Source organism: Antennarius striatus, chromosome 10, assembly GCF_040054535.1.
Source record: "Antennarius striatus isolate MH-2024 chromosome 10, ASM4005453v1, whole genome shotgun sequence".
NCBI lineage: Eukaryota > Metazoa > Chordata > Actinopteri > Lophiiformes > Antennariidae > Antennarius > Antennarius striatus.
In genome coordinates this window covers 19,496,916-19,522,429 of record NC_090785.1, presented here as the reverse complement: position 1 = coordinate 19,522,429, position 25,514 = coordinate 19,496,916, and the positions used below count along the sequence as shown (strand labels likewise).

Genomic DNA, 25,514 nt, shown 5'->3' with positions numbered 1-25,514 from the left:
CTTTGCAGCCTTTCATTTCACCCCGTTCTGCATGAATATTAGGTGGACAGGTCTGTGACGTTCTCATTAGATATGCATAAGGCTCAAACTGAAAGATGTGGAGCAGATAGTTAGCAGCTAAGAAAATCAAACAAAAATGACTTACAACTGGGGAGATGTCATGTAATTAGAAGACAAGATCAAACACCATGTAACAGGGAAGTAACGTCATGCTAATCCATTCATTACAAAGCAAAGCTTGATGCATGTTAGACATCAGACTCTGGTATGGCTGTGTTAAACATCATCTTCTGCTCATGGAGCCCCGGTGTGCTTGTTAAAATAAGACAGTGTAGTGCTTATGTTTTACCCCCTGAGCAAACAAAGACTTTGTAGGGAAGGAGAACTTTTTTTCGACGGTGCATGAAACCTGTGAGGAAATGTTTTTGGATTTAATAATAGCGATGCAACGAAAACAGTTCTCAATGCTGCTGCAGAGGCACGAAATGGAACACAGCCGTGGTGTCAAGCGGCACTCTCTAAAGAGCAGCGAAACGGGGCAAAGAAATAATTTTCCGTATTTGTTATGCATGTGATATTGATATAATCATCAGCTCAGAGGGTGACGAGCCTCTGGCTCTCCCATTGGCTTCCCAACTTCAAGATCAGTTTATTTTCATCTTGTTGGGGTTCACAGCTAATTGCTGCTAGCTGCTTTTAAAAAAAAATATTGACAGCTCAGCGAACACATCATCATAAAATATATTGTTATTAATCTTGCTGACTCACTCATTTTAAAGACATGTCAATTTGGTGCTGTTAGGCCACTGCTCAGGGACAGAGATGTCCAACCATTCTGTCTGAACTCTTGTAGAGGTTGGTGAAGTGCCGTGAAGGGGCTACATTCCCCTCTTGAGTAAGCAGTTTGAAAAGAGCTGTATGGAGAGATGTGATTTCACAATGCAATGCTGTAAGCAAAATCTTTCAATGCAAATGTGTGGATAACAGAGAGGAGCAGTAGTAAAAGTTCAGAAACAGCAAGCAGAATCTTATGGAGAAGAGAAATACATAAGGACGATTGAGGTGGCACAGAGGTGGAAACGGGGTAAAAGCAGGAAAGAAATAGGAGTAGAATTTCAATTGGTGAGAAGAAACAAGTGAAAAGCAAGGACAGGGCAGGGAAACCCAAAGAGTGACAAGTGATTGGGCCTAATGATGTGAAAAGTAACTACAATAATTACAGGAGAGGAAGAAGAGAAGGCAGACCATGTCATAAATTCCCCTCCCTCTACCGATCTTTGGACAAAGTGATGTAAATGCAGCACGGCAATGTATTTTTGGATGGCAGCTGGGTTTGTACTGCAGCAATTAATGTGACATTTAAACATTTACACATCCATGTGTGAATGAAGTGAGATGTTATAAAATTTGTCAGGTTCGTACTTTTTCTTGCCAGGCACAGTTAGATTTGAATAAAAACTCCATTCATTCATTTAAAACATTTTTGTTCACAAACTTTTGTTGGAAACTTGCTAAAACTATTACATTGTTAAATAATTACTTTAAAACACCATAATAAAACATATTAAAACACACTTTAGAATATTTTTTTTCTTTTCACATAGCATAGTTGATGCAGTAAGAGTTGAAACTGTGTCAACAATATTGACCAGACTAATCACTACGTATTTATATCAGTATAACATAACAAATTAATAAACAGTTTTTAATCCCCATTATCAGTTTCCTTTTATGCTCATTGATGTACTGGCAAAATCAATGAGCAGTGAGGCTAAACAAAATATGTACATTTATGTGTTGTAAAACCAACACTGCACTGAAAGATGCTAAAAGGGTTTGCAAGCAGGGTAGCAGAGATGCTGAGAGATGAGAAATCCTGACAACTTGTGTAGGGATTGGAAATAATTGCTAAAGATGACTGAGTGGAAAGAATCAAGTCCAGTGAAGCTCAAAAATTATTTATACTCCCAACCTTCATTTATACAAAAATGGTTAGGAATTTTGGTACAAAGATGCCAAAAAAATTTTTGTTCTGAAAATGTGTTTCTCAATTCTTTCAAATTTGTGCTGCTGTATCAAAAAAATATATGGTCCATCTCTGCTGTATGAGGCTTTTGATTAATGAACTCACACACAAAAACATACACACGTGCATGCACACACAAACACACACGCACACACACCAAACACCACACATTGCATGCCACATAGCAGTCGAGAAAGTTGATGATTGTAATCACTATAACACGCTGAGAACACAAACACACCCTCAGGGTGCTAATCAATTAGTGTGGAGAGCATACACACAGACACACACACACACACACACACACACACACACACACACACACACACACACACACACACACACACACACACACACACACACACACACACACACACACACACACAGGGACATACACAAAATCCAGCTAAACTAATTTTACTCTGATCCACAGGCTCTTTTTTTCTCTCCTGGTTCTGCAGTGTGTGTGTGTGTGTGTGTGTGTGTGTGTGTTTACAGAATGCTTCAACACTTCGGCAATACAGCCAATAAAAACACACAAATGATTGCAGACTACCTTGCCTCCAGTAGACAAACAGAGGGTCTCTGTCTGCTCCTAATAATCACAATAATTGATGAAGCCAAAAATCATCTGACATCACTCGGAAGGGATGATTAGCCTGTGACCAACTGATCTTGCTCCTTCTGAAAACAGTATTTAAGGTGTTAACTAATAAAAGAACACACACACTGAATTCTCCACATCAAATGCTCATTTTCAGTCTAATGTCTAAAAGTTAAATATACGTATTAACACCCAGTTCAAGTGTTTGTCTAACAGATAATGTACATAGTGGCATTCAGTGTTGGTTCTAGATTGTGCTGATAGAGCTATCATTATGATAATGCTGAGGTCGATCATAATTACGTGCTAATCGACTGCCTAATGATGTAACGCTTGTTGCATGTTCATTACTACTCCATCATCACCACACAGAGCTGTAATCACAGAGTGATGCTTTCAAGGTCTGAAAGGAGGGAATCTGAGCATAAAAGTGGATATTGAATTTGTCCTTAAATATGTTTTTGTGTGTGTGTGTGTGTGTGTGTGTGTGTGTGTGTGTGTGTGTGTGTGTGTGTGTGTGTGTGTGTGTGTGTGTGTGTGTGTGTAACCGTCTAACAAAACTTATTCCTTCTAGCTCTTGCAATACAGGATAAATTGATGTTGAAGTTACTGGTTTTCATTAGCAGTAATGAAATGTTTTAATTGAGGATTGGACATAAATTCATGGCTCTAAAATACTCTGAGTCAACCTATAAATAGAAGGTTTTATACACAGATAATAACTATTTCAAGGCATGAGATCCAATTCTGCAATCAGAGCCATAACGGACTGAAGTTACATATCAACACAAGCGTTGCAGGGTAACAAATCACAGTCATGCAATGGGATGCAGGTGATGCAGGTGAAAACATCCAGGACAGGACAGACAGCCGTAGAGGGAGGTAGAATATGTAAGATCCTTAACAGATGAGTGAGTTACAAAATGAGACAGGAAATGTAAAATAAAAAGTGAGTGGATGAAATACGACCTTAAATATGTTGACGAGATGTCTCACGACTCCCGATGCAGGAGGCTTCCTTTGATGAAGGCAGGGAGACTATAAAGGTGTGGAGATGGAGGTGTTGGATTAATGACAGTGTACTTCATCAGAGAGTCTATATCTAACCATACACACACAACTATTCTATGTGTGTGTATGGTGAAGTTAAAACAATCATCACAAAAGCATGCTAAGACGCTTTCGGTTATGTTGGCCAGTAGTACCAAGAGCACCCAGGATGAAGCAGCACAGGACCAACTCTGTATTTAACCCTATAATTTTGTTGTACTATTCTATAATAACAAGCAAAGCTTCTTCTTTCTTTATATGCATGCTTCACTGCAACACTTTAGATGATGTTTTCTTGATAAACAGAATGATAGCACACACAGGCTTTCAATAATCTATCACCTTACCAGTATCATCTTGTGAGGCTGACAAATCGGTTGCTCTCCCTGCTGGTTTGTGTGCTGAAGGTCTCTCACAATCTCATATAAGTCTCTGTGCAACAAACAGAGATTTATTTTACCAGAATGTTCCATTGTTAACCTCATCTACATTGCTGACAATACAGTAAAACTTTTGTGGCATTGTCATGGTGTGGATTTTCCTTAGTGCCTGTTTAGTTCCACTGCAGTTGGAATGGTTTGTGTTTTGTCTGCATTGTGACACTGTTGTGTTTTGTGTTGCAGGCATGCCACTTAGCCTGGACTGCAAGGCATTTTTTGGCTACAGTGGAGAAAACAGAAGGCCCATTATCTACTGGATGAAAGGAGAAAAGTTTGTTGAAGAGCTAGCTGGACACATTAAAGAAAGTGAAGTCAGGTAAATATGTCAGCTCCTATAATGACTGTTATTTATTCCAATAAGCCTTTTCTGGAAAAAAAATACAAAAACTGTAGAAAATACAGATTGAAAGTAAACAGCAAACATATGTATTTGTTAATTACATGTTCTCATCGAGTTGTTTTTCACAAATCCTGCAAAAGACCTCAGCAGTATCCATTACAGCTTGTCAACTTTACAGCTTTCCTTTGTTAATTAATTTCTGAATAGGCTCAACTCCAGCTGCACTACTCGCACTGTCGGAATCTAATTTGCTCTCTTATGATTTACGAGTCATTGACAGACCTCTGACAGTTTTCTTCTCAACTTTCCTGAAGAATTATGAATACTAATAATAAAGTTAAATTGAATCCATTTTGTCACCTAGTGGGACTAATTACATCGGGCACTACTGGGAAAAGTCTGATTGTCTGCAGGGCATCAGATATGACTAGAACCCCCTGACGTATCGCTATGGAAACCATCCCAAAACTTGCTGTCTGACACTCTCAAGCGCAGCTGCACAGAGTAGTGGTTAATAAAGTGAAATTAATACTTCATTAAATTTTAAATTTACCTACATGTAAGGGGGAGGCTTCCTGCGGTGTTGAGGAACAATATTTGTAAATGTCAATACATTTTGAGTCGTTTTAGCTTTCCTGTTACATGGAGAGCAAAAGATTTAGTGTAATCCAAACATCAATCAACAAACCAGTTGGAGTCATGATAACTTGGCCTGCATTGTAAATCCTCTGTTAAAAAGTTTGATATTAGAGCAGGTCTGTAGGTATACTGCATAAGACCATGTAACCGTTGGCGACAACCCACACAACAATGGAACATCCACTTGCTGCGAATGGGCCTTCAATATATTAATCAGTCTCAACATCAAACCATAACTGTTTCTATGTTTGATGTCGCTACATTGACAATCTTGTTGTTTTCAACCTGACCACCAACGGACCTAATGGACCTACTTTCACTCATACAACCTACATTTGATTAAGTTGACTGATTCTTTATTAATAAACCAATGACAGCATCGAAACCTAACTTTAAACAATGGTGCAGCTTTTAGTACACTGCTGTTCAAAATTCTGTATGAGTCATTTTGAGTACAATAAGCATTAAATTACCTCCCCTGAGTTTAACGGATTAATTCACCAATAGTTGTCTGTAAAATGTTTAAACAAAGATTAAATTATCATTATAACCATAAAATATTCCTAAATTACCTCTTCATTTTCCCGCTGCGGCTCAGGGTCGTCCAATGATTCAAGATCAGTGGTTCGATTCCCGCTCCCCCCAAGTCATGTGTCGTTGTGTCCTTGGGCAAGACACTTTACCCTCCTTGCCTCCAATGAGGCACTCACTGGTGTGTAAATGTGTGTGATTGTTCCGGGGTTGGTCGGAGGGGCCATAGGTGCAGATTGTCAGCCACGCCTCCATCAGTCTGCCCCAGGGCAGCTGTGGCTACATACATAGTCTACCATCACCAAGTATGAATGAGGAGTGAATGAATAATGGATCCAATGTAAAGCGTCTTTGGGTGTCCAGAAAAGTGGTATATAAATCTAATCCATTATTATTATTATTATTATTATTATTATTATTATTATTATTATTATTAAAAGTGTGGATTAATACCCTAAAATGACTGTATTTCCTTTCCTTTTTTTAGTGTGGCTTTTAAAGACCCAAACCACTCTAACCTAAATATCTTGTCCTGTTTCATGTAATCAACTTAGCTCCTATTGAAGTGTTAATGTTTATCCGTTCGTAAAGGAAATTGTCTTGCACTACTTCCTTCACAGGGAGGATAGAGGACAGGGTAGGCTATAAAGTAGCAGTTGGAGCAGGGATGTTTTCAATGTCTTGCTCTAGGACACGTCAGCAGGAGGGCTTCCATTGGCTTTTTAAAAAGGCTCACTCCTCTGAAAATAGTGTAGATAAAGAGGGCAGGGGCACGTCTGAGTATTCACTGTTCAAACTTAAAACTAATCATGCCCCCTAATATTAGATGAACCTTTGCCTGATGAATTCCCCAACCTTGGGTCCAGTCTTCCATCCTCAGGCCAATCACACACCTATTTTAAATTCAACATTCACACTACAGCAGACAGACTCCTGCTGTGATGCTCATTAATCCATCCATGTTTAACTGCCACCACCCAGCCTACTGCTGCACCTGCCAATGGAGTGTGTGTGTCTCTGCCTGTTTGCCCAGGATCCAATACTGTTTCCATAATTATGTGAATATCCATAATGACCCTGTCTTGTTACCCTGCAGTCTGTCACAGAACTGTTGACACTCTCCCCATCATTATTAATACATTATCCACAAAAAGCAGCCAGCTGTGAGCAGGTGGGAAGGCAGGAAGTTTCACATTTTCTCTATACACCCAGCCTGCAAGTGCTTTCCATTGTAAAAGCTTCATCTGAAGATCTGATTATACCTTTTCTGAAGTTTTATTGGTCCAATGCCCAAAGAAATTATGTTTACTACCAAATCATTACTTTTACTGCAGTTGCTAGCATACTTTCATTGATGTATTGCTACTGAATATTTTGACATTCATTCATTCATTCATTCATAATTCCAACATTTTTGTACTTTTATTCAAAGGCAGCATTGGTTTATACGTGTCATGGTGAGGAGATGCTTCTCATCTGTTTAGTATTCACATTTGCGTCCACTCCAACTGCTTTCAAAGCCTCACTGTTTCATGTTTATTTAATAGAAGATTTTATCTGCAGCTGTATAAATCATTAGTTGTTACCATCTCCACTTTTTCAGCTGATTAAAATAACGAGTGTTAGTTTTGTATGCAGCATTTTAGTCACTTGGGTTAATTTGATCCAGATTCCCCATCAACAGAATCAGGGGACAATTCTGGTGTGGGCAGCTGTGTTATTGACTTTAGAGATCCATCAGAGCTGCCCTCCAAATCTCAAGCACGTTTAATATTTATGGGATGGGTGCTCACTGTAAATTGCTGTACATATTCTAGTCCTTGAAGCTAGTGTTTGCTAGAATGCTTTATATTGTTAATATAAAAGGGCAATGACCTAAAATAAAATTTTAAGTCATTCCATTACTTGCAAGCATGAATATGGTAAAATTAAATGAGTCACTGTGGCAGAGATAAAAACATTTGATATTCCTTTTCTCAAATGCAATGAAAAGACTGGTTACCGAGGCAATTAATGTATTCTTATTTTGCTAAATTGAGGTGCAGATGCTCCTGTCTTGGTCCCGAGTAGTGGACATGAGGTGTGTGTCGGCTTGAGCATTATATTACAGCAGGTTCGAAGTACGTGGGGATATTATATCTAAATAGAAAATAAACTCCAGAAAATTTCTTCTTACCAAGGCTGAGTTGAGTTCAGTAGAACCATTTTCAAGTAGTAGAAATGTCATTTTAGATATGGGGACAGATAGAGGAAGGGAAAGGACAACAAGAAAGGATGGAAGGACAGAGGAAGTTTGAAATGTGGCTAGATAAAAGCATGGAGAGTTTAGAAGAAAAGTGAGGATAAAAAAGAGAAGTGACAAACCTTTGGTCATGAATGTTAGTTACTACTTCCATCAGTGACTTCTGATGCTCTACTCTAGTGGAAACACACCAGAGACAACTTCCTCAAAAACAGGGGATGAAGGAGGATTTTAACATGTGGTCAAACTTCTATGAATGCAAGTTTGTGAATAAAAGCCTCAGCTAACAAGTATGATTCTTTTTCATATTGAACTTCTAACAGAAACACACTGAACTGAACTGCAACATGTCGCCTCATCTCTGCTTGCCATGACTGGATGGTGGCAACTCCTGTTGTCTTCAGTCCTTGTGTGTGTGGACTGCTGTAGGTTAACTCTGGGTACACTGTGTAAAGAGGAGGAACAATTCTGCTCTGTTTCTGACACTGATGCTGACTCTGCCCAGGATATGCTCATTATTTCTAGGGTCTCACTGTTGTCCAGTTTGGCTTTGCCAGTTACTCTAAGCTCCAACAATACTTCATACATTCTAAAGGCAGTTGTCTTTTTTCAGTCATCGGGTAGTCTTCTGTTCATTTCTTTCATATCTTTTATTGATTTCTTAATTATTTTCATAATAACTTGTAAACGTCTCTGTTCAAACAAACTCCGGGCTCTTTTGTTGTGCAGTCCCTGTGCTGAGTTACCCATGCACATGCCAATTTGTGATGCTTCCTGTAAGAGTGATTTATCCTGCTGCTCTGTGAAATTTAACAAGGACTTGGTATAGATTTGTGTTCATGTAGCTGCTTCAGACTCATTTGTAAAGAAAAAGGCCCCACCATTTTCAAATTGTTGATGAAAGCTGCTTCATTGTTTATTCATCAAATCTTTTCTACTGTATAATGTTCTTTCAACACATGAATACAAACTATTCCGTTGGCTTTGAGCTCAACTCTTTGTAGTCAGTTTTTAATTAAACTAGCAGTTCAGTTACATGTTTCTGGGCTTGCGCTAGCCATTCGCCACTTCGCCGTAGGCGAAGTAAATTCCAGATTGGCTACATGGTTTTTAGACTGTGTGGCCACAGTGGCGTTCTTATTTTTATGGAAAAAAGGCTAAAACTTATTACTTTTTTGCTCGCTCGCGGCGCTCGCTATTTCCGCTAGCGAGCGGTGCTAGCGCTGCTACTTCCGCTAGCGAACGGCGCTAGTGAAAATAGCGCCGCTATTTCCGCAAGCCGACGGAATTTAGCCGAAGCATGCCGAGGGAAATAGCCGAAGTGACCCAACCGCTCCCGATCATTAAACATGCACTCGGGTCATGACCTCCTCTCGTCCAATGAAAAACAAAAATATTGTTTTTTACAAGCTTGTGTTAAAGTCCTCATTAATAAACAAATGGTGAATGCTGAGAGGGGGGAGGAGTGGTGACAGACCAATCACAAGGTAAATGAAAGATATTATCAATACTTGTTTGTAGTCTTAGACTTTTGTTCCCTATGACCGGCAGGAATAACCAGCGATGCATGTAAATGTGTATTCACCTCGCTTGCTATTTTTCATGCCTTTTTAAATTGAAATGAAAAATCATGTTATTGAATTTTAAAAAATAAAATAAAAGAAACTATGGCATACCAATGGTGTTGGTGGCGGTCAAAATTAAAATGTCTTCTAGTCAAAGTAAAATTTACAAGTAAACATTGAGTAATATTTTGTATGACTGTATCTTCACAAAGTGAATGGAAGTTTTCAATTGTTGAATCTTAGATTCATACCTGCATAAAGTAAGACAGAAGTAAACATAGTTCAGCTTGAACTGTTGACTTTAGTGTATTTTAGCGTTTTGTAGGTAAACTGAACAGAAGATTTTGCCCTGAGAATGCAGGAAAACAACCCCATTTTTAAATGAATTCCCTCCCCCGGACCCCCCACGTCCCCCCGCGACGAGTGTTGGTCGTCCGCGCGGTGCACCACTGTCTTGGACACAGAATGTGGCTTTTTGTTGCTTACTCAATTCTTTTACACTGAGCCACAGTGGCTTAGTCATACTACCTCCTAGTGCAAGCCCAGATGTTTCCTTATCCTGCTGTGAGCTGCTGTATATTCATAATTGTATTTCCATTTTTTATTATCTACAGAACCTACTAACACGTTTAGGGAATAGAAAGAAATGAACTGTTCACTGATGGACAGCTTGATTAGTAGGAGTAGTAGTAGTAATAGTTAATAATAATAATGAATTATTATTATTATTATTGTTGTTGTTGTTATTATTATTATTACATCCCGAGAAACGATGATGTATTGTAATTGTCTGTGTTTGTGTGTTCGTCCGTCTGTCTGTCCGTCTGTCTGTCCATCCGTCCACCAAGTATCTTCACCACTCTTACAGATAGAAAGATGACAGACAAAGCACATTACTCGAGCGAAAAAGGGGATGAAAATGAGATGATGACCTTGACTTTGAGAAAACTAGGTCAAGGTCAAGTTTCAACTTTTATACCTTTTTAGGTACACATCTCTGAAACCTGATGAGAGCAACATTTTCAGGAAGCCAGAAGCACAAAAATGTGTAGGTCAGGGTAAAATTGGGAATTCAGGGGTGTCGCAGGATGTTGCAGTCTGTGACTGCCTTGTTATTATTGAAGCTACTGCCCTTGCGACCCGACTGTGGATGAGTGGGAGAAGAACGATGGATAGATGGAAATTACTAACGATAATGACTTATTATTATTATTATTATTATTATTATTATTATTATTATTATGACTATTATGACCCAAAGCCCATGAACATAGGTAAGAGTAGGAACATACAGTAGATTGACTGGTAAATCGAGAGCTTTGTCTTGCGACTCAGCACCTTCTTCACCACGAAAGGCCTATACAGTGACTGCATCAATGCAAAAGCTGCACCAATCTCTCTGTCAATCTCACGTTCCATCCTTCCCTCACTCGTGAACAAGACCCCAAGATACTTAAACTCCTGCACTTGGGGCAAAGACTCTCCACTGACTAAAAGAGGGCACACCACCCTTTTCCGGTCGAGAACCATGGCCTCGGATTTAGAGGTGCTGATCCTCATCCCACTAGCGTCACCCTCAGCTGCAAACCATCCCAGTGCACACTGAAGGTCTAGGTTTGATGAGGCCAACAGCACAACATTGTCCGCAAAAAGCAGAGATTAAATCCTTTGGTCCCCAAACCGGACTCCCTCCGGATCCTGGCTGCGCCTAGAAATTCTGTCCATAAAGATTATGAACAGAACCGGTGATAGAGGGCAGCCCAGCCGAAGTCAAACATGCACTTGGAACAGGTCTGACTTACTGCCGGCAATGCGAACCAAGCTATGGTTTCAGTCATACAGGGACCAGACAGCCCTCAGCAAAAGGCCCTGAACCCCATACTCTCGAAGCACTACCCACAAGATACCACGAGGGACACGAACGAATGTCTTCTCCAAATCCACAAACACATGTGGACTGGTATTATTATTATTATTATTATTATTATTATTATATTGGCATTTCTTGCTTTATTCAAGAGTTTGGGTGTATTTCCTTAGTTTTTCTTTGATGCTTTTACTTTAACTTTGGTTAAAGTAAGTAGAGTAAGACAGAGTACATGTGTGTGAATGAGAGGGACCCAAGTGGAAGAGTGAGGTTACAGGGAGAAGAGATCAAGAAGGTGGAGGATTTTAAGTACTTAGGCTCAACAGTCCAGAGCAATGGAGAGTGTGGAAAAGAGGTGAAGAAGCGTGTCCAGGCAGGATGGAACGGATGGAGGAAAGTGTCAGGTGTGATGTGTGATAGAAGAGTTTCAGCTAAAATGAAGGGAAAGGTGTACAAAACTGTGGTGAGACCAGCGATGTTGTTTGGTCTAGAGACAGTGTCACTGAAGAAAAGACAGGAGACAGAGCTAGAGGTAGCAGAGATGAAGATGCTGAGGTTCTCTCTGGGAGTGACCAGGAAGGATAGGATCAGGAATGAGTACATCAGAGGGACAGCACATGTTAGAGGTCTTGGAGATAAAGTCAGAGAGGCCAGACTGAGATGGTTTGGACATGTCCAGAGGAGAGATAGTGAATATATTGGTAGAAGGATGCTGAGTTTTGAACTGCCAGGCAGGAGACCTAGAGGAAGACCAAAGAGGAGGTTTATGGATGTAATGAGGGAAGACATGAAGGTAGTTGGTGTGAGAGAAGAGGATTCAAAGGACAGGGCTAGATGGAGGAAATTGATTCGCTGTGGCGACCCCTGAAGGGAAAAGCCGAAAGGAAAAGAAGACTTTAACTTTGGTTATTACAACTAGATTCTATCTGTGTTTGAGTTCAACTTCTAGAAATTGGTTTCAACCACTGTTTTCAAAAATGCTTTCACAACAGTATACAAATTATTTAAAATTTGCATAATAGCAGCAGTGAATGGAAAAGCTTGACGCAGAGCAGCCAAAACTGGCAGGTCTTGGTCATCAACTTGCAATTTCAACACAGACAAGTTGATTTTAAATATCAGGTTTTGTCTGAATCTGACCCTAAAATCAGGCTTGAGGGTGCCTGTTGTGATTTAAACACCCATTCAGGCTCCACCTCCTCTCTTTCACCTTGCAGCCTTTTGCAGGAGTATGACCTCTCCATAAGGAAAGGAGTTTTTCCAGCTGTCACCAATGTTTCCCACACATGCCTCCTTTCCCCATGTGTCCTCATTTTTCATCTGTGCCACACTCTACACTACTTAAACCTTCATTATCTTCCTTTGCTTCTCTTTTGGTCATTTTTAAAGCCATGAACCAAGGAAAAAGTCAATCCACTGTTCAGGAACCGTTCATACCCTCAAAACTTGACACATACACCAGGGGCCTGTTTTCAGAGTACATCAGGACCCCTCATATCTGTTGTTGGCTGGGGGGTAGAGAACGGCACCGAATACTGGATTGTGCGCTACTCCTGGGGGGAACCATGTACAGTGGTACCGTTATGGGACAGTTACATAGGTTAAGCACCCCCCCAGTGTTTACAAGTAAATGATACAGCCCAACAGAAAAAGGAGGAAGTGTATTTGTTGCTCTCGGGTGCCAGTTCTGAATAGTTTATGCACTGACATGCCTCTCGTATCCTGTCCGTTTATTGCACACAAACATGGTGTCAGAAGTTGCCAAGTAAAGTAGCTAAGTGGGGGTAACACACAAGAAGACATCAGCATCACAATGGCATCTGCAATACCACCGCCGGGAAAGATGTAACTGACCGGTGACCTTGTGAACAACTGGGACGAATTCAGGTCGGAGTCTGAAGATTACATGCTGGCGACGGGTCTGAATGAAAAAGGAAAAGATGTGCAGGCAGCAACCCTGCGTCGGGTGATGGGAAGTGAGTGTCGACGCATATATAAACACAACTTGGGACTTTCAGTGGAGCAGGCGAGGGACCCCACGGCCATTCTTGATGCTTTGGACGCGCATTTCAAGCCGGCCAGGAACGTTATATTCGAGAGATACATCTTCGGCAACTGCAAGCAAGACAAGGGGGAACCCATTGATGCGTTCATAATGCATCTAAGAGAGAAGGCTGCGCCGTTGAGTATGGAGACCTTAAAGAGAATTTGATAAGAGACAGACTGGTGCTAGGTGTGTGTGATGAGGCTGTGCGCCGGCGCCTGCTCAGAGAAAAACAGCTCACACTCGCGTCAGCTATAGGAATATACCAAGCTGCAGAAATGACGGATATGAGCTTGAAAGCAATGACACATGACAGGCCTACAGAGACGGTGCACGCAACGGGCAGCCGTCGGATGCAGGCTGCACCCAGGCAGACCCGCCATGATAGGTCTCAGAATCAAGCACCTGGCACAAGTGAGAGCGCAATATGCAGATTCTGTGGCAACATGCACAGGCCCGGATGTGAACTTTGCCCTGCATATGACAAGAACTGCCGCTATTGTGGAATAGCAAATCACTTTACAAAAATGTGCATGAAGAAGGGCCATGCCAACAGACAGTTGAATGCAGCGGACACTGAATATCCTGAAGACATGAACCCACCCGACCCCGAGGCACACATATACACCACAGAGAGTATACGGGCAGTACAGGGATGTGGAAAAAAATGGTTTGCTAATATTAAAATGAACGGGGGGTCTCAGAGGTGCCAGTTAGATTGAGGGGCAACCTGTGATGTTATGAGCATAAAAGATATGAGGAGACTGGCACCCCATGCTAAGCTATTGCCAAGCCAAACCAAACTAGGACTATACTCAGGCCAGTCAATGCAATCTATTGGCATACTCAAAACAGAGTGTGTAGTGGGAGAGCAAACACACAAGCTGAGCTTTGAGATAGTGAAGAGTACACATAGACCCCTGTTGTCAGGTGAAACCAGTGAGTGTCTAGGTTTGATGCACTTCACCATACCAGAGCAGCTACTTGTGGTAGGACACAGCAGCTCAGAACCTCTAACTAGGCACACTTTATCCACACTTATTTTTAATTTTTTAATTTTAATTTTTTAATTTTTAATTTTATATACTGGTTTGATCCCCGAAGGGAAATTAAGAAGGCACACTCTAGCTACTGATTACAAACGCATGCATACATATATGTTTGTGAGTACAGGCCCCTGTATCACACACACACACAAGGGGGCCTGTAGGCATGCAGGGGAGGTAGAGTGGCAGGCAGCTCCTTCTTGGTGCGCCTCAAATGAGCAATTTTGTAAAGGGGACGGCACCTTGCTCAAGGGTGCCTCGGCAGTGCTCCGGAGATGAGTTGACACCTCCCACTGTCAGCTCACCTCCGGGTATTTTTGGGGGGGCGGGAGCGGGAATCGAACCGCCGATCTTAAATCATAGGACGACCTGCTCTACCGCCTGCTTTACCACTGAGCCACTGCCGCCCTTATGACAATGTTTTCAATGCGCCAGTTGAATCCCTGCCAGGGAGGTTCATTTTGAGTTAAACAAAGATGTAGTTCCAGTGCAGGCTTCTCCACGCAATGTTCCTGTGGCTCTCAGAGAGACAGTAAAGGCTCAATTAGACAAATATGAGCGAGATGGACACCTAGCCTCAGTGTCCGAGCCAACCGAGTGGATTAGCAACATGGTTATAGTCAGGCAGCCAGAGAAACTGAGGATTTGCATAGACCCCAAGTCACTAAATCTAGCTTTGAAGAGGTCTCACTACATAATGCCAACACTGGAGGATGTTCTATACAAACTGCCCAAGGCCCGTGTTTTCACCCTTGTGGATGCACGTGACGCTTTCTTACAGTGTAAACTAGATGAGGAAAGCAGTTACACAACCACATTTTGGACGCCGTGGGGCAGGAAGCACTGGTTAAAGCTGCCCTTTGGGGTGTCAGTGGCCCCAGAGATATACCAGCGAAAACAGCATGAGATACTGGCAGGGTTCAGGGGGGTAGAACCCATTGCAGATGACATCCTGGTGGTTGGGTGTGGAGACACAGATGAAGAAGCCACAAAAGATCATGACAGAAATCTGATAGAACTTATGGACAATTGTAGAGAGGTCAAGCTTAGATTAAGCCTGAAGAAACTGCAGTTTAGGGTCAGGGAGGTCAAATTTCATGGACACATTTTGTCAGCAGAGGGGCTCAGGGTGGACCCTGAGAAAGTCAGGGCGGTGCAGGAGATGCCCCACCCCACAGACACAAAAGCAGTGGAGAAACTAATAGGGTTCGTGACCTACCTCGCGAGGTTCAAACCACACCTCTCAGAAGTGTGTGAGCCACTACATAGGCTGCTGGATAAGGACGTACCATGGCATTGGCTACCAAAGCATGACGCTGCAGTTGAAGAGATCAAGCGTCTGGTCACTGCGACCCCGACCCTGAAATACTACGATGTGACCAAGCCAGTCACCATCCAGAGTGAAGCGAGTCAGAAAGGGCTGGGCTGCTGTCTGCTACAAGAGGGTCAGCCAATAGGGTACAAATCACGGGCACTAACTCAGACTGAACAGAATTATGCCCAAATCGAAAAGGAGTGCCTGAGTATTGTGTTTGCATGCCAGAGGTTCCCCTATTATCTGTACGGGAGGGGGGAGATCACAGCAGAAACTGATCATAAGCCTCTTACCTCAATCTTCAGCAAGCCCCTCCTCACCACCCCCAAAGTGTTTCCAGAGCATGCTGCTCACGCTCCACAATTATAACCTCAAGGTAGTATACAAGCCAGGCCCCGACATGCACATCAGTGACACGTTGAGCAGAGCCACAGTTCCACCACAGAGGACTGACACTAGATACACAAAACACAGTGTCTACAGCCTGCAGAAGGCGCAGGAGGATACAGAACAGATAAACCAGGCTGACTACCTGAATGTTACCAGCCAGCATTTAAGTCAGATCAGACAACACACTGAGGGAGATGAAGCTCTTCAATTGCTGAAGGTGGCAGTGGTCCAGGGATGGCCAGATCACCGGGAGGATACCCCTCTGGCCATCAAGGAATACTGGTCAATCAGGGAAGAGATCAACGCACAAGATGGAGTGCTCTTCAAGAGCCAGCAAGTCATAGTCCCAAAATCGCTGCGCGCAGAAATGTTGAAACGCATTCGTGCCAGTCACGTAGGAGGAGATGCCTGCTATAGACAGCCTAGAGACAGCTGTATTGGGCGAACATGCACAGGGAGGTGAAGGACTACGTGAGCCAGTGCTCAGAGTGCAATGAATACTCACATGAGCAGCAGCGTGAAACAATGATGTCACATGCACTCCCTATGCGGCCATGGCAGATTGTGAGTATGGACTTGTTCAGACAGGCAGGCAAAGACTTCCTGCTAATTGTAGATCATTACTCAGATTTCTGAGAAATTGAATTGCCCCCAGACCTTTCTGCAGAGACCACAGTGCGTCGATGCAAGGCCCAGTTTGCAAGGCATGGGCAGCCTGACCGGGTGATAACAGACTGTGGGCCACAGTTTGACTGTAAAACATGCATGGGGTTTTCAAAAGAATGGGACTTTGACCATGTCAAGTCCTCACCCAGACATCCGAAATCTAATGGGAAAGCAGAGTCAGCTGTGAAAATAGTAAAGAACCTGTGTAAGGAGGCGGCCTGTGCAGGCAACGACCCATGGCTGGCTATTTTGCAGTGGAGGAACACAACTATGGAGGGCATGTCCAGCAGCCCGGCACAGAGACTGATGTCCCGCAGACTGAGGACCCCGCTCCCGGTGACTGACATGCTAGTGGAGCCGAGCGTGGTCACTGGAGTCCCAGACAGACTGCAGGTCAAGCACCAAACAGCTAAGCTCTGGTATGACAAGTCAGTCAGAGACCTGCCCGAACTGTGCATTGGACAGGACATTAGAATGAAGCCTCTGCCCGGGGACAGGACAGGCAGGTGGAGAAGAGGAGTTTGCATGCAGCAGGTGGGTCCCAGATAATACCTGGTGGATGCTGAAGGGATATACTACCGGCGGAACCGAGTGGACCTGCGACCAGCAGAGGTGGGAAGACCAGGGTGCCACTCTGAGCAGCATGGCGAGCAAAAAAGCAGCTCGCCTATCGAGCAACCCAGTGGTTCACTTGGAGAGGCAGTGGATAAGGTTGTGGAGTGTGGCACTAGTGCCCAGAAAACCAGGCCACCAAGGCAGAGTGCTCATCACCAACCCATGGGTGATTCCCCACCCACACTGGGGCACAGGACAGCCAGCGGCAGGCTGGTGAAGGTGCCAAACAGACTGAATCTATAGACTGGTATTGGTATGGGGTGTTGTTCAAAAAAAAAAAAAAAAGGAAAGGAAAGAAAACAAAAGAAAACAAAAGAAAAGAAAAAGGGATGTATTGTGTTTGGAATTTATTTCACTTGAATTAATGTTACAATACACTTAAAATATCAGTTGCACTACGGGCTATGTTAAATTGCTGTTTAAAAAAAAAGATGTTATGGGACAGTTCTATAGGTTAAGCTCCCCCCCCAGTGTTTACACGTAAATGGTACAGCCTAAGAGAAAAAGGAGGAAGTGTATTTGTTGCTCTCAGGCGCCAGTTCTGAAAACAGTTTGTGCACTGACATGCCTCACATATCCTGTCCGTTTATTGCAAATAAACAGGTACCTCTACTTACGAAATTACAGGAATTGGTTCCAGAAGAAATTACGTAAATAGAAAACTACGTAAGTAGAGACGTGTTTTCCATGCAAATGCCCTAATCCGTTCCAAGCCCACAAAAATTCTGACATAAATGTTTTATAAAGCATAAAATGCATTAAAACATGTAACAAATACGTGTTACGATTAGATTATTACACAATAAATGAGAGTTGTGCATAAAGTAAAAAACAAAGAATAAAGAATAATAATGAAGGTCATTTACCTTTTAACAGCTGTCCCCATTGTTTTTTGCTCTCTTTGGTTCATGTGCTCCTATGCTGAACAACAGAGTGAATTTCAGTCCTCCTTTTGAACTTCTCCAACCACCCACGCAATGCCTTAAACTCCTTAAACTTCCTTTTGTTTTAATAATGTGGTGATTGTAGATTTTTGGCCATATTCTTTGGCGAGATCAACCAAACGCGTCCCTTTCTCATGCTCTTCTATTATCTCTTGCTTTGTTTGTACGGACAAAAAAACTCCTTTCTTCGTCTTTTCTTTTCCTCTTTTCTCCGTCACTTTCTTGGGGTCCATAGCGAATACGTACTGACAAAGTTATTATATTTGCACAAAACTATCAGACTACCTCATGGGTCAAGTGCCGAATGCCGAGACACTCCTAAGCACCGTTCTAGCTCCACACAGAAGTGGAGTGGCATCCCTCTTAGCCAATGGGATGCCAGGAAGATACGTAATAGGTAATAGCCAATGGCAGAGCAGCTATGAGAATGTTGCGTTCAGGAACCTGTGGAAGATTTGAGTATCAGCCGATACTGTGTTTTCAATCGAGTATCAACCGATACTGTGTTTTTACATTACGTAAAATTCTTCGTAAAATTCGAAATTTCTTTCATAAGTAGAGGTAATATTTTCCTGCTGAGAAATTTCGTAAGTAGAAAATTTCGTAAGTAGAGACATTCGTAAGTAGAGGTATCACTGTATTCCATGTATTTATTCTTTCCATTTATTTGAAAGAATTGCCTGTGACTCTGCTTTCCTCTTTTCCTGTTTCTCCAGGATTTTAAGAGAGCATTTAGGAGAGAAGGAGGTGGAACTTTCCTTGATGTTTGATGCCGTGGAGGATGCAGACCTAGCAAACTACACTTGTTATGTGGAGAATCACATTGGGAGACGCAGTGGGAATGCTATACTGCAGAAGAAAGGTAGATGACACTTTGCAAATATAGAATAAAAATTTTTTTCATATTATCAGGCCATAATTTTCACTTCTCTTGCAACTATAAAAAACAGAAAACTGCAAATAATCTCTTTGTCATTATAAAATCATCAACTAACTTCCATTTGGCTAAAAGCAATTTTAAAAGGACACAGAGAGCAGAAGATGGAATGTAGCTGCAAGAGGGCACGAGCCAGTGTTTTATGGTGCTGGTCCCAAGCCCTGTTAAATACAAAGGGTCATGTCAGGAAGGGCATCCAACATAAAACTCTCACCATATCACACATGCGAATAAAATCTATGACTTCCATATAGGATCGGTCGAGGTTCGGCGGTCGTTAACAACGACTGCCATTGGTGCTGTTCAAGGTTCAAGTTGTTCAGGGTGTACATGGGAAGAGAAATGTAGTAGGAGTTATCTTGAAGGAGGAGTTTGTTAGGAATATCCTGGAGGTAAAAAGAATGTCAGATAGAGTGATGAGTCTGAAGCTAAAAATAGAAGGTGTGATGTTCAATGTTGTTAGTGGGTATGCTCCACAGGTAGGATGTGAGCTGGAGGAGAAGGAGAAATTCTGGTCGGACTTTGAAGAAGTGATGCAGAGCATACCTAGAAGTGAGAGATTTGTCATTGAAGATGACTTCAATGGACATGTTGGTGCAGGAAGCAGAGGTGATGAGGAGGTGATGGGCAGGTTCGGTATCCAGGAGATGAATGCAGAAGGACAGATGGTGGTTGACTTTGCAAAAAGAATGGAAATGGCTACAGTGAATACTTCCTTCCAGAAGAGAGCAACCCCTGAAGGGAAAAGCCGAAAGGAGAAGAAGAAGACTGAGAGTGGAGGTAGGAGCACACAGGTAGACTACATCTTGTGTACACGGTGTAATCTGAAGGGAATCAGTGACTGCAAAGTAGTGGTAGGCAAGAGTGTAGCCAAACAGCATGGTATGGGGGTGTGTAGGAAGACTCTGGTGGTGAGGAAGTTGAAGAGGGCGAAGACAGAAGACGAAATGGTAGAAGCTAAAAAAAGAAGAGTGTTGCATGACTTTTAGGAAGGAGTTAAGACAGGCTCTGGGTGGTCAGGAGGTGCTTCCAGATGCCTGGACAACTACAGCTAATGTGGTCAGGGAGACAGTAGGAGAGTACTTGGTGTATTATCTGGAAGGAAAGTAGATAAGGAGACTTGGTGGTGGAATGAGGAGGTACCCGAGTGTATACAGAGAAAGATGTTAGCTAAGAAGAAGTGGGACACTGAGAGGACTGAGGACAGTAGACAGGAGTACAGGGAGATGCAGCGTAAGGTAAAGGTAGAGATAGCAAAGGCCAAACAAGGGGCTTATGATGACTTGTATGCTAGGTTGGACAGTAAGGAGGGAGAGACTGATCTATACAGGTTGGCAAGACATCAATGGCGCCTCGGGCGGGAGCGGGAATCGAACCACCGATCTCAGAACATTGGACGGCCCGTTCTACCCTGCGCTCTACCACTGAGCCACTGCTGCCCTTTTTTTCCCTATAATTTTAAATTTTAGATAGTGAGAGGATGCCTGAAGAATGGAGGAGAAGTGTGCTGGTGCCCATTTTTAAGAACAAGGGAGATGTGCAGAGTTGTGGCAACTACAGAGGAATAAAGCTGATGAGCCATACAATGAAGCTATGGGAAAGAGTAGTTGAAACTAGACTAAGGGCAGAAATGAGCATTTTTCGAGCAGCAGTATGGTTTCATGTCAAAGAAAGAGTACTACAGATGCAGTATTTGCTTTGAGGATGTTGATAGACAAGTACAGAGAAGGCCAGACGGAGCTGCATTGTGTTTTTGTCGATCTGGAGAAAGCTCATGACAGGGTGCCCAGAGAGGAACTGTGGTATTGTATGAGGAAGTCTGGAGTGGCAGACAAGTATGTGACAGTGGTGCAGGACATGTATGAGGACTGTAAGACAGTGGTGAGGTGTGCTGTAGGTGTGACAGAGGAGTTCAAGGTGGAGGTGGGACTGCATCAGGGATCAGCTCCGAGCCCCTTCCTGTTCGCTATGGTGATGGACAGACTGACAGACAAGGTTAGACAGGAATCTCCATGGACGAAGATGTTTGCAGATGACATTGTGATCTGCAGTGAGAGCAGGGAACAGGTGGAGGAGAAGCTAGAGAGGTGGACGTTTGTCCTGGAGAAGAATGAAGGTTAGCCACAGTAATACAGAGTGTATGTGGGTGAATGAGAGGGACCCGAGTGGAAGAGTGAGGTTACAGAGAGAAGAGATCAAAAAAGTGGAGGATTTTAAGTACTTAGGGTCAACACTCCAGAGCAATGAAGTGTGTGGAAAGGAGGTGAAGAACCATGTACAGGCAGGATGGAACGGGTGGAGAAAAGTGTCAGGTGTGATAGAAGAGTTTCAGCGAAAATAAAAGGAAGGGTGTACAAAACTGATGAGACCAGCGATGTTGTTTGGTCTAGAGACAGTGTCACTGAGGAAAATACAGGAGACAGAGCTGGAGGTAGCAGAGATGAAGATGCTGAGGTTGTCTTTGGGAGAGACCAGATGGATAGGATCAGGAATGAGTACATCAGAGGGACAGCACATGTCAGTGGGTTTTGGTGATAAAGTCAGAGAGGCCAGACTGAGATGGTTTGGACATGTCCAGAGGAGAGATAGTGAATATATTGGTAGAAGGATGCTGAGTTTTGAACTGCCAGGCAGTTCTAAAGACCAAAGGAGGTTTATGGATGTAGTGAAAGAGGACATGAAGGTAGTTGGTGTGAGAGAAGAGGATGCAGAAGACAGTGTTAGATGGATGCAACTGATTCACCGTGGCGACCCCTGAAGGGAAAAGCCGAAAGGAGAAGAAGAAGACTGAACAAAACATGGGGCCAAGAACAGAACCCTCTGTTCGTGGATGCATTTAGCATTCAATGTGTAACAGGTTAATCATTGAGCTCCAATATTGTAGATATATGTTTAAACTTTAGATAGAGCCATGCTCATTGATGCAAACTTCATGCTGCATTAAGATACAGCAATCCCTTTTGCCTATAGCAGATCAAAGACACGAGATGGTATCAATCTTTTCTTCCAACTCTTTGCCAGAAGGCAAATAACTATTTCCCAAAATGCAAATCATTTCCTCTAAGCAGGAACCCAGAGAATGTTTCTATTCTCATAATTTACCGCATGTAAAAGCTCCTCCAAAACTTAACAATGAATATTCAACTAGCTGTTCATGAACATCTAAGAAAAATAAAGTGATGTTATCTACAGATAACCAAAAGCCTGAGAGAGAAGATGCCATTTGACTGAACTGCTCTTGTCGCTTATCTACAGAAAAGCAACAGCAAAGAGGGCTGAGCATGACGGACGAAGACAAAATGAAAAAAAGAAAAAAACAGGATCTCATAGTTACTGCTTAAAATATTCAGCTAAAAAATGCATGAGGGCATAGCTCCTTTTGTAAAACATTTGCAGCAGCCTGTGGTATCTTGCTTTCCTCTTGATGAGCAGAAATAACTGCCCTATTTGAGTCAGAGGCCATAACCCAAACACAGACAAAGAAACCTGGAGAGACAAAGACAATCTGAATACCCAGCAGCTGTAAGGACGAAGGAAATTGTTCTTGCTACATGAAATACATGTAAGCAATGCAGGAAAACGAGAGGCAGGATTAGGAGGATATGGAAAAACATAATCAGGCATATAAACAGTGGAAGAAGAGAGAATGGGAACAAGAGAGAAGTAATAGACGCATACCAAGAGATAAAGATGGGAAGGGATGTTGTACAAGGAAACTGGGAGAGACAAAGTGAAAATGAAAAGGGAGTAAGAGCAAGAGAAGGACTAAAAAGAGCTTTCTTTTTTCCTCGTTTGACTTCCGCTGAATGCCTTGGGTGTCAAATCTATCTTACTATACTTAACTAGCTCCCTAGGGATCCCACACAGAGGCACGCCGCCACAGGATCACACACACACACACACACACACACACACACACACACACACACACACACACACACACACACACACACACAGATGGGTCAGGGTGGGAAGTAGAGGGTCGTCATTACTTCACACCATAATTAGCAGAATGAACACAGGGAACTGTTGCTGTGTTTATGTACAAAGATATGCACTAAAGCAAAAGACAGAGCTGCTAAACAGTCCTGATGTATACCCACAGAAAGTCATACACTCCCCTCATGAGAGGCAGTCAGTGTGAAATGGGATTGTTCAAAAGCACAGCCCTGAGTTGGAGACAGTGTCACCACACACATACAGAGCACCTGCACCAGCAGGGAAATACGTGAGGAGCTGCAACCTGAGGTCGAGCAGATAAACACGCACCCTGAACATGCTGAATGTACCCTTGTTATCTCTGCCTACAGCGGACTGTTTCTGGTGTTGCTGCACCATCAACTTAAATGAGCTCAATTAAAACCCAGTGTGCACCGGATGGTTGGACCGTTACTTAAACATATCCAGAATGAGGGCGAAAAAAAATCCAGATTTTTTTTTTTATTGACAGACTTTCTTGCATTTTGACATTTTAACATTTTTCTTTATTATTTAGTGTGCAAAAGCTACTCCGTCTATTTTCATGAAACTTCACAAATTGAAGAAGTATAGAACAAGTAAGTTAGAGCTGTATAAGACTGTTGACCGGTGGAGGGATAATCATCCATACTTTAAATCAAAAAGAAATCAAGGCAACACGAGGAAAGACAAAGTACAAAAGACAACCTGGCAAAGAACCAAAGTCTAAGCCGGCTTATAAAGCCTCAGGCCAATCAACCCAATCGGGTACAGGTCTGGAGACCTGCTCCGCCCACAAGTTCGGCTTCTCCTTCTACCACACCCCAGCACAGCGGAGCACCAACACCGAACCGTGTCATACAGAGGTGTGTGCATTACGGATTGCCATGTAGTTCCAAATGAGAGTCTAGACTGAGCGTTGTGTAAAAAAAACCACTCCATTTACTCTGTCTATTCATGTGAAAGCAGTGAGCAATCTAAGAATTGCGACTGGCTGGGTGGGTGGATGGTGTTTGGACTATAAAGTCTACAGCTGGAAGATTTGAAAAATCAGATGGCAACAATTAACAGCTATCACAGACAAAATAAAATCAACCGATGACGGAGCTCATTTTCATCAGAACAGAGGACTCAGAACTTCTTTTCAGACCCACACATCAGAGCTGTTGTGTTTTTCCTTGTACACTTAGAAAATAATGTAGAAAAGGCTCTTTGGCAGCACTGTTGTGCAATCTGTTCACAATCCCTTTGTGTCTGTCTCTTTCATGTATTTTCTAACTTTCACTTTCCCTCCCTTTTCATTTTTTAGTTCAATACCGTAACAGCAGATGAGCCAAAACCCTAAACATATCGTTTGCATCAAATAAGCATTGATTTATTTTGGAAGAAATATTTGCTGTGCTATCTTCCTAAAATGTCCATGAATATCCAGATGCTAAGAGAGTGCTGACTGAGTAGGATCCATCAGAACTAAAACTACATTTTCTATGTGTATTCTCAAATAGAAATGTAGAAATCTCTTTACACCCATTGAAAATGTAATGGCATTGTCTATGAGCTCCATCCAACTCAGCCAATACCACTGCTGATAGCACTGATATCAGCTACTTCTCACACTGCTTTACCAAAGCACATGCTGTTTGCAGTAAGGGAAATTAAAGTATTTATATCATATATATACTTACTTTGTAAGATATGAGGTCAGTGTTAACAGCCCTTTCTACTGGACAAATCAATGAACGCTTCTATAAAACATTCCAAATCAAACACAGACTGATTTACGGACAAGCTTTCAAATCTTTGTTGAAACTTTGTGCGAAGCGGAGCTGAACACCTTGTTTTTACAAAATATTAGAGGATGAATGAATAACTCCTACCAAAAAATAAATGTGTGTATGATCCAAATTTTGTACAAAGATGGGAAAAAAAAGTTAAATCACCATCCATCCATCTTCTGTTACCGCTTTATCCGCTGTCACGGGTGACAGGGAGCTGGCGCCTATCCCAGCTGGCTTAGGGCATGAGGCGGGTATAACTCTGGGTGCGATGCCAGTGCACCACGGAGCCACACAGAGACGTAGACAAACACGCACACACACACTCACACCTATAGGAAATTTGGAACCCGCCAATTTACCTGAAGCGCATGTTTGTGGAGGTGGGAGGAAGCCACGCAGACATGGGAAGAACATGCAAACTCCACACAGAGCGGGACTCAAACCCAGAACAGCCTTGCTGTTCAACGACAGCACTACCCACTGCGCCACTGTGCCGCCCTGTTAAATCACCAAACGAA

The 25,514-nt window shown here is 42.6% G+C and overlaps 1 protein-coding gene across 1 annotated transcript in view; it reads left to right on the top strand.

Moving 5' to 3' along the window:
- Positions 1-25,514, top strand: part of il1rapl2 (interleukin 1 receptor accessory protein-like 2) — a 437,686-nt gene that overhangs the window by 391,606 nt on the left and 20,566 nt on the right. The window contains exons 8-10 of the mRNA XM_068325785.1: positions 4,304-4,436; positions 19,041-19,186; positions 23,572-23,577. Of these exons, the coding sequence (XP_068181886.1) occupies positions 4,304-4,436; positions 19,041-19,186; positions 23,572-23,577 (285 nt within the window). The remainder of the gene's footprint in view (positions 1-4,303; positions 4,437-19,040; positions 19,187-23,571; positions 23,578-25,514) is intronic.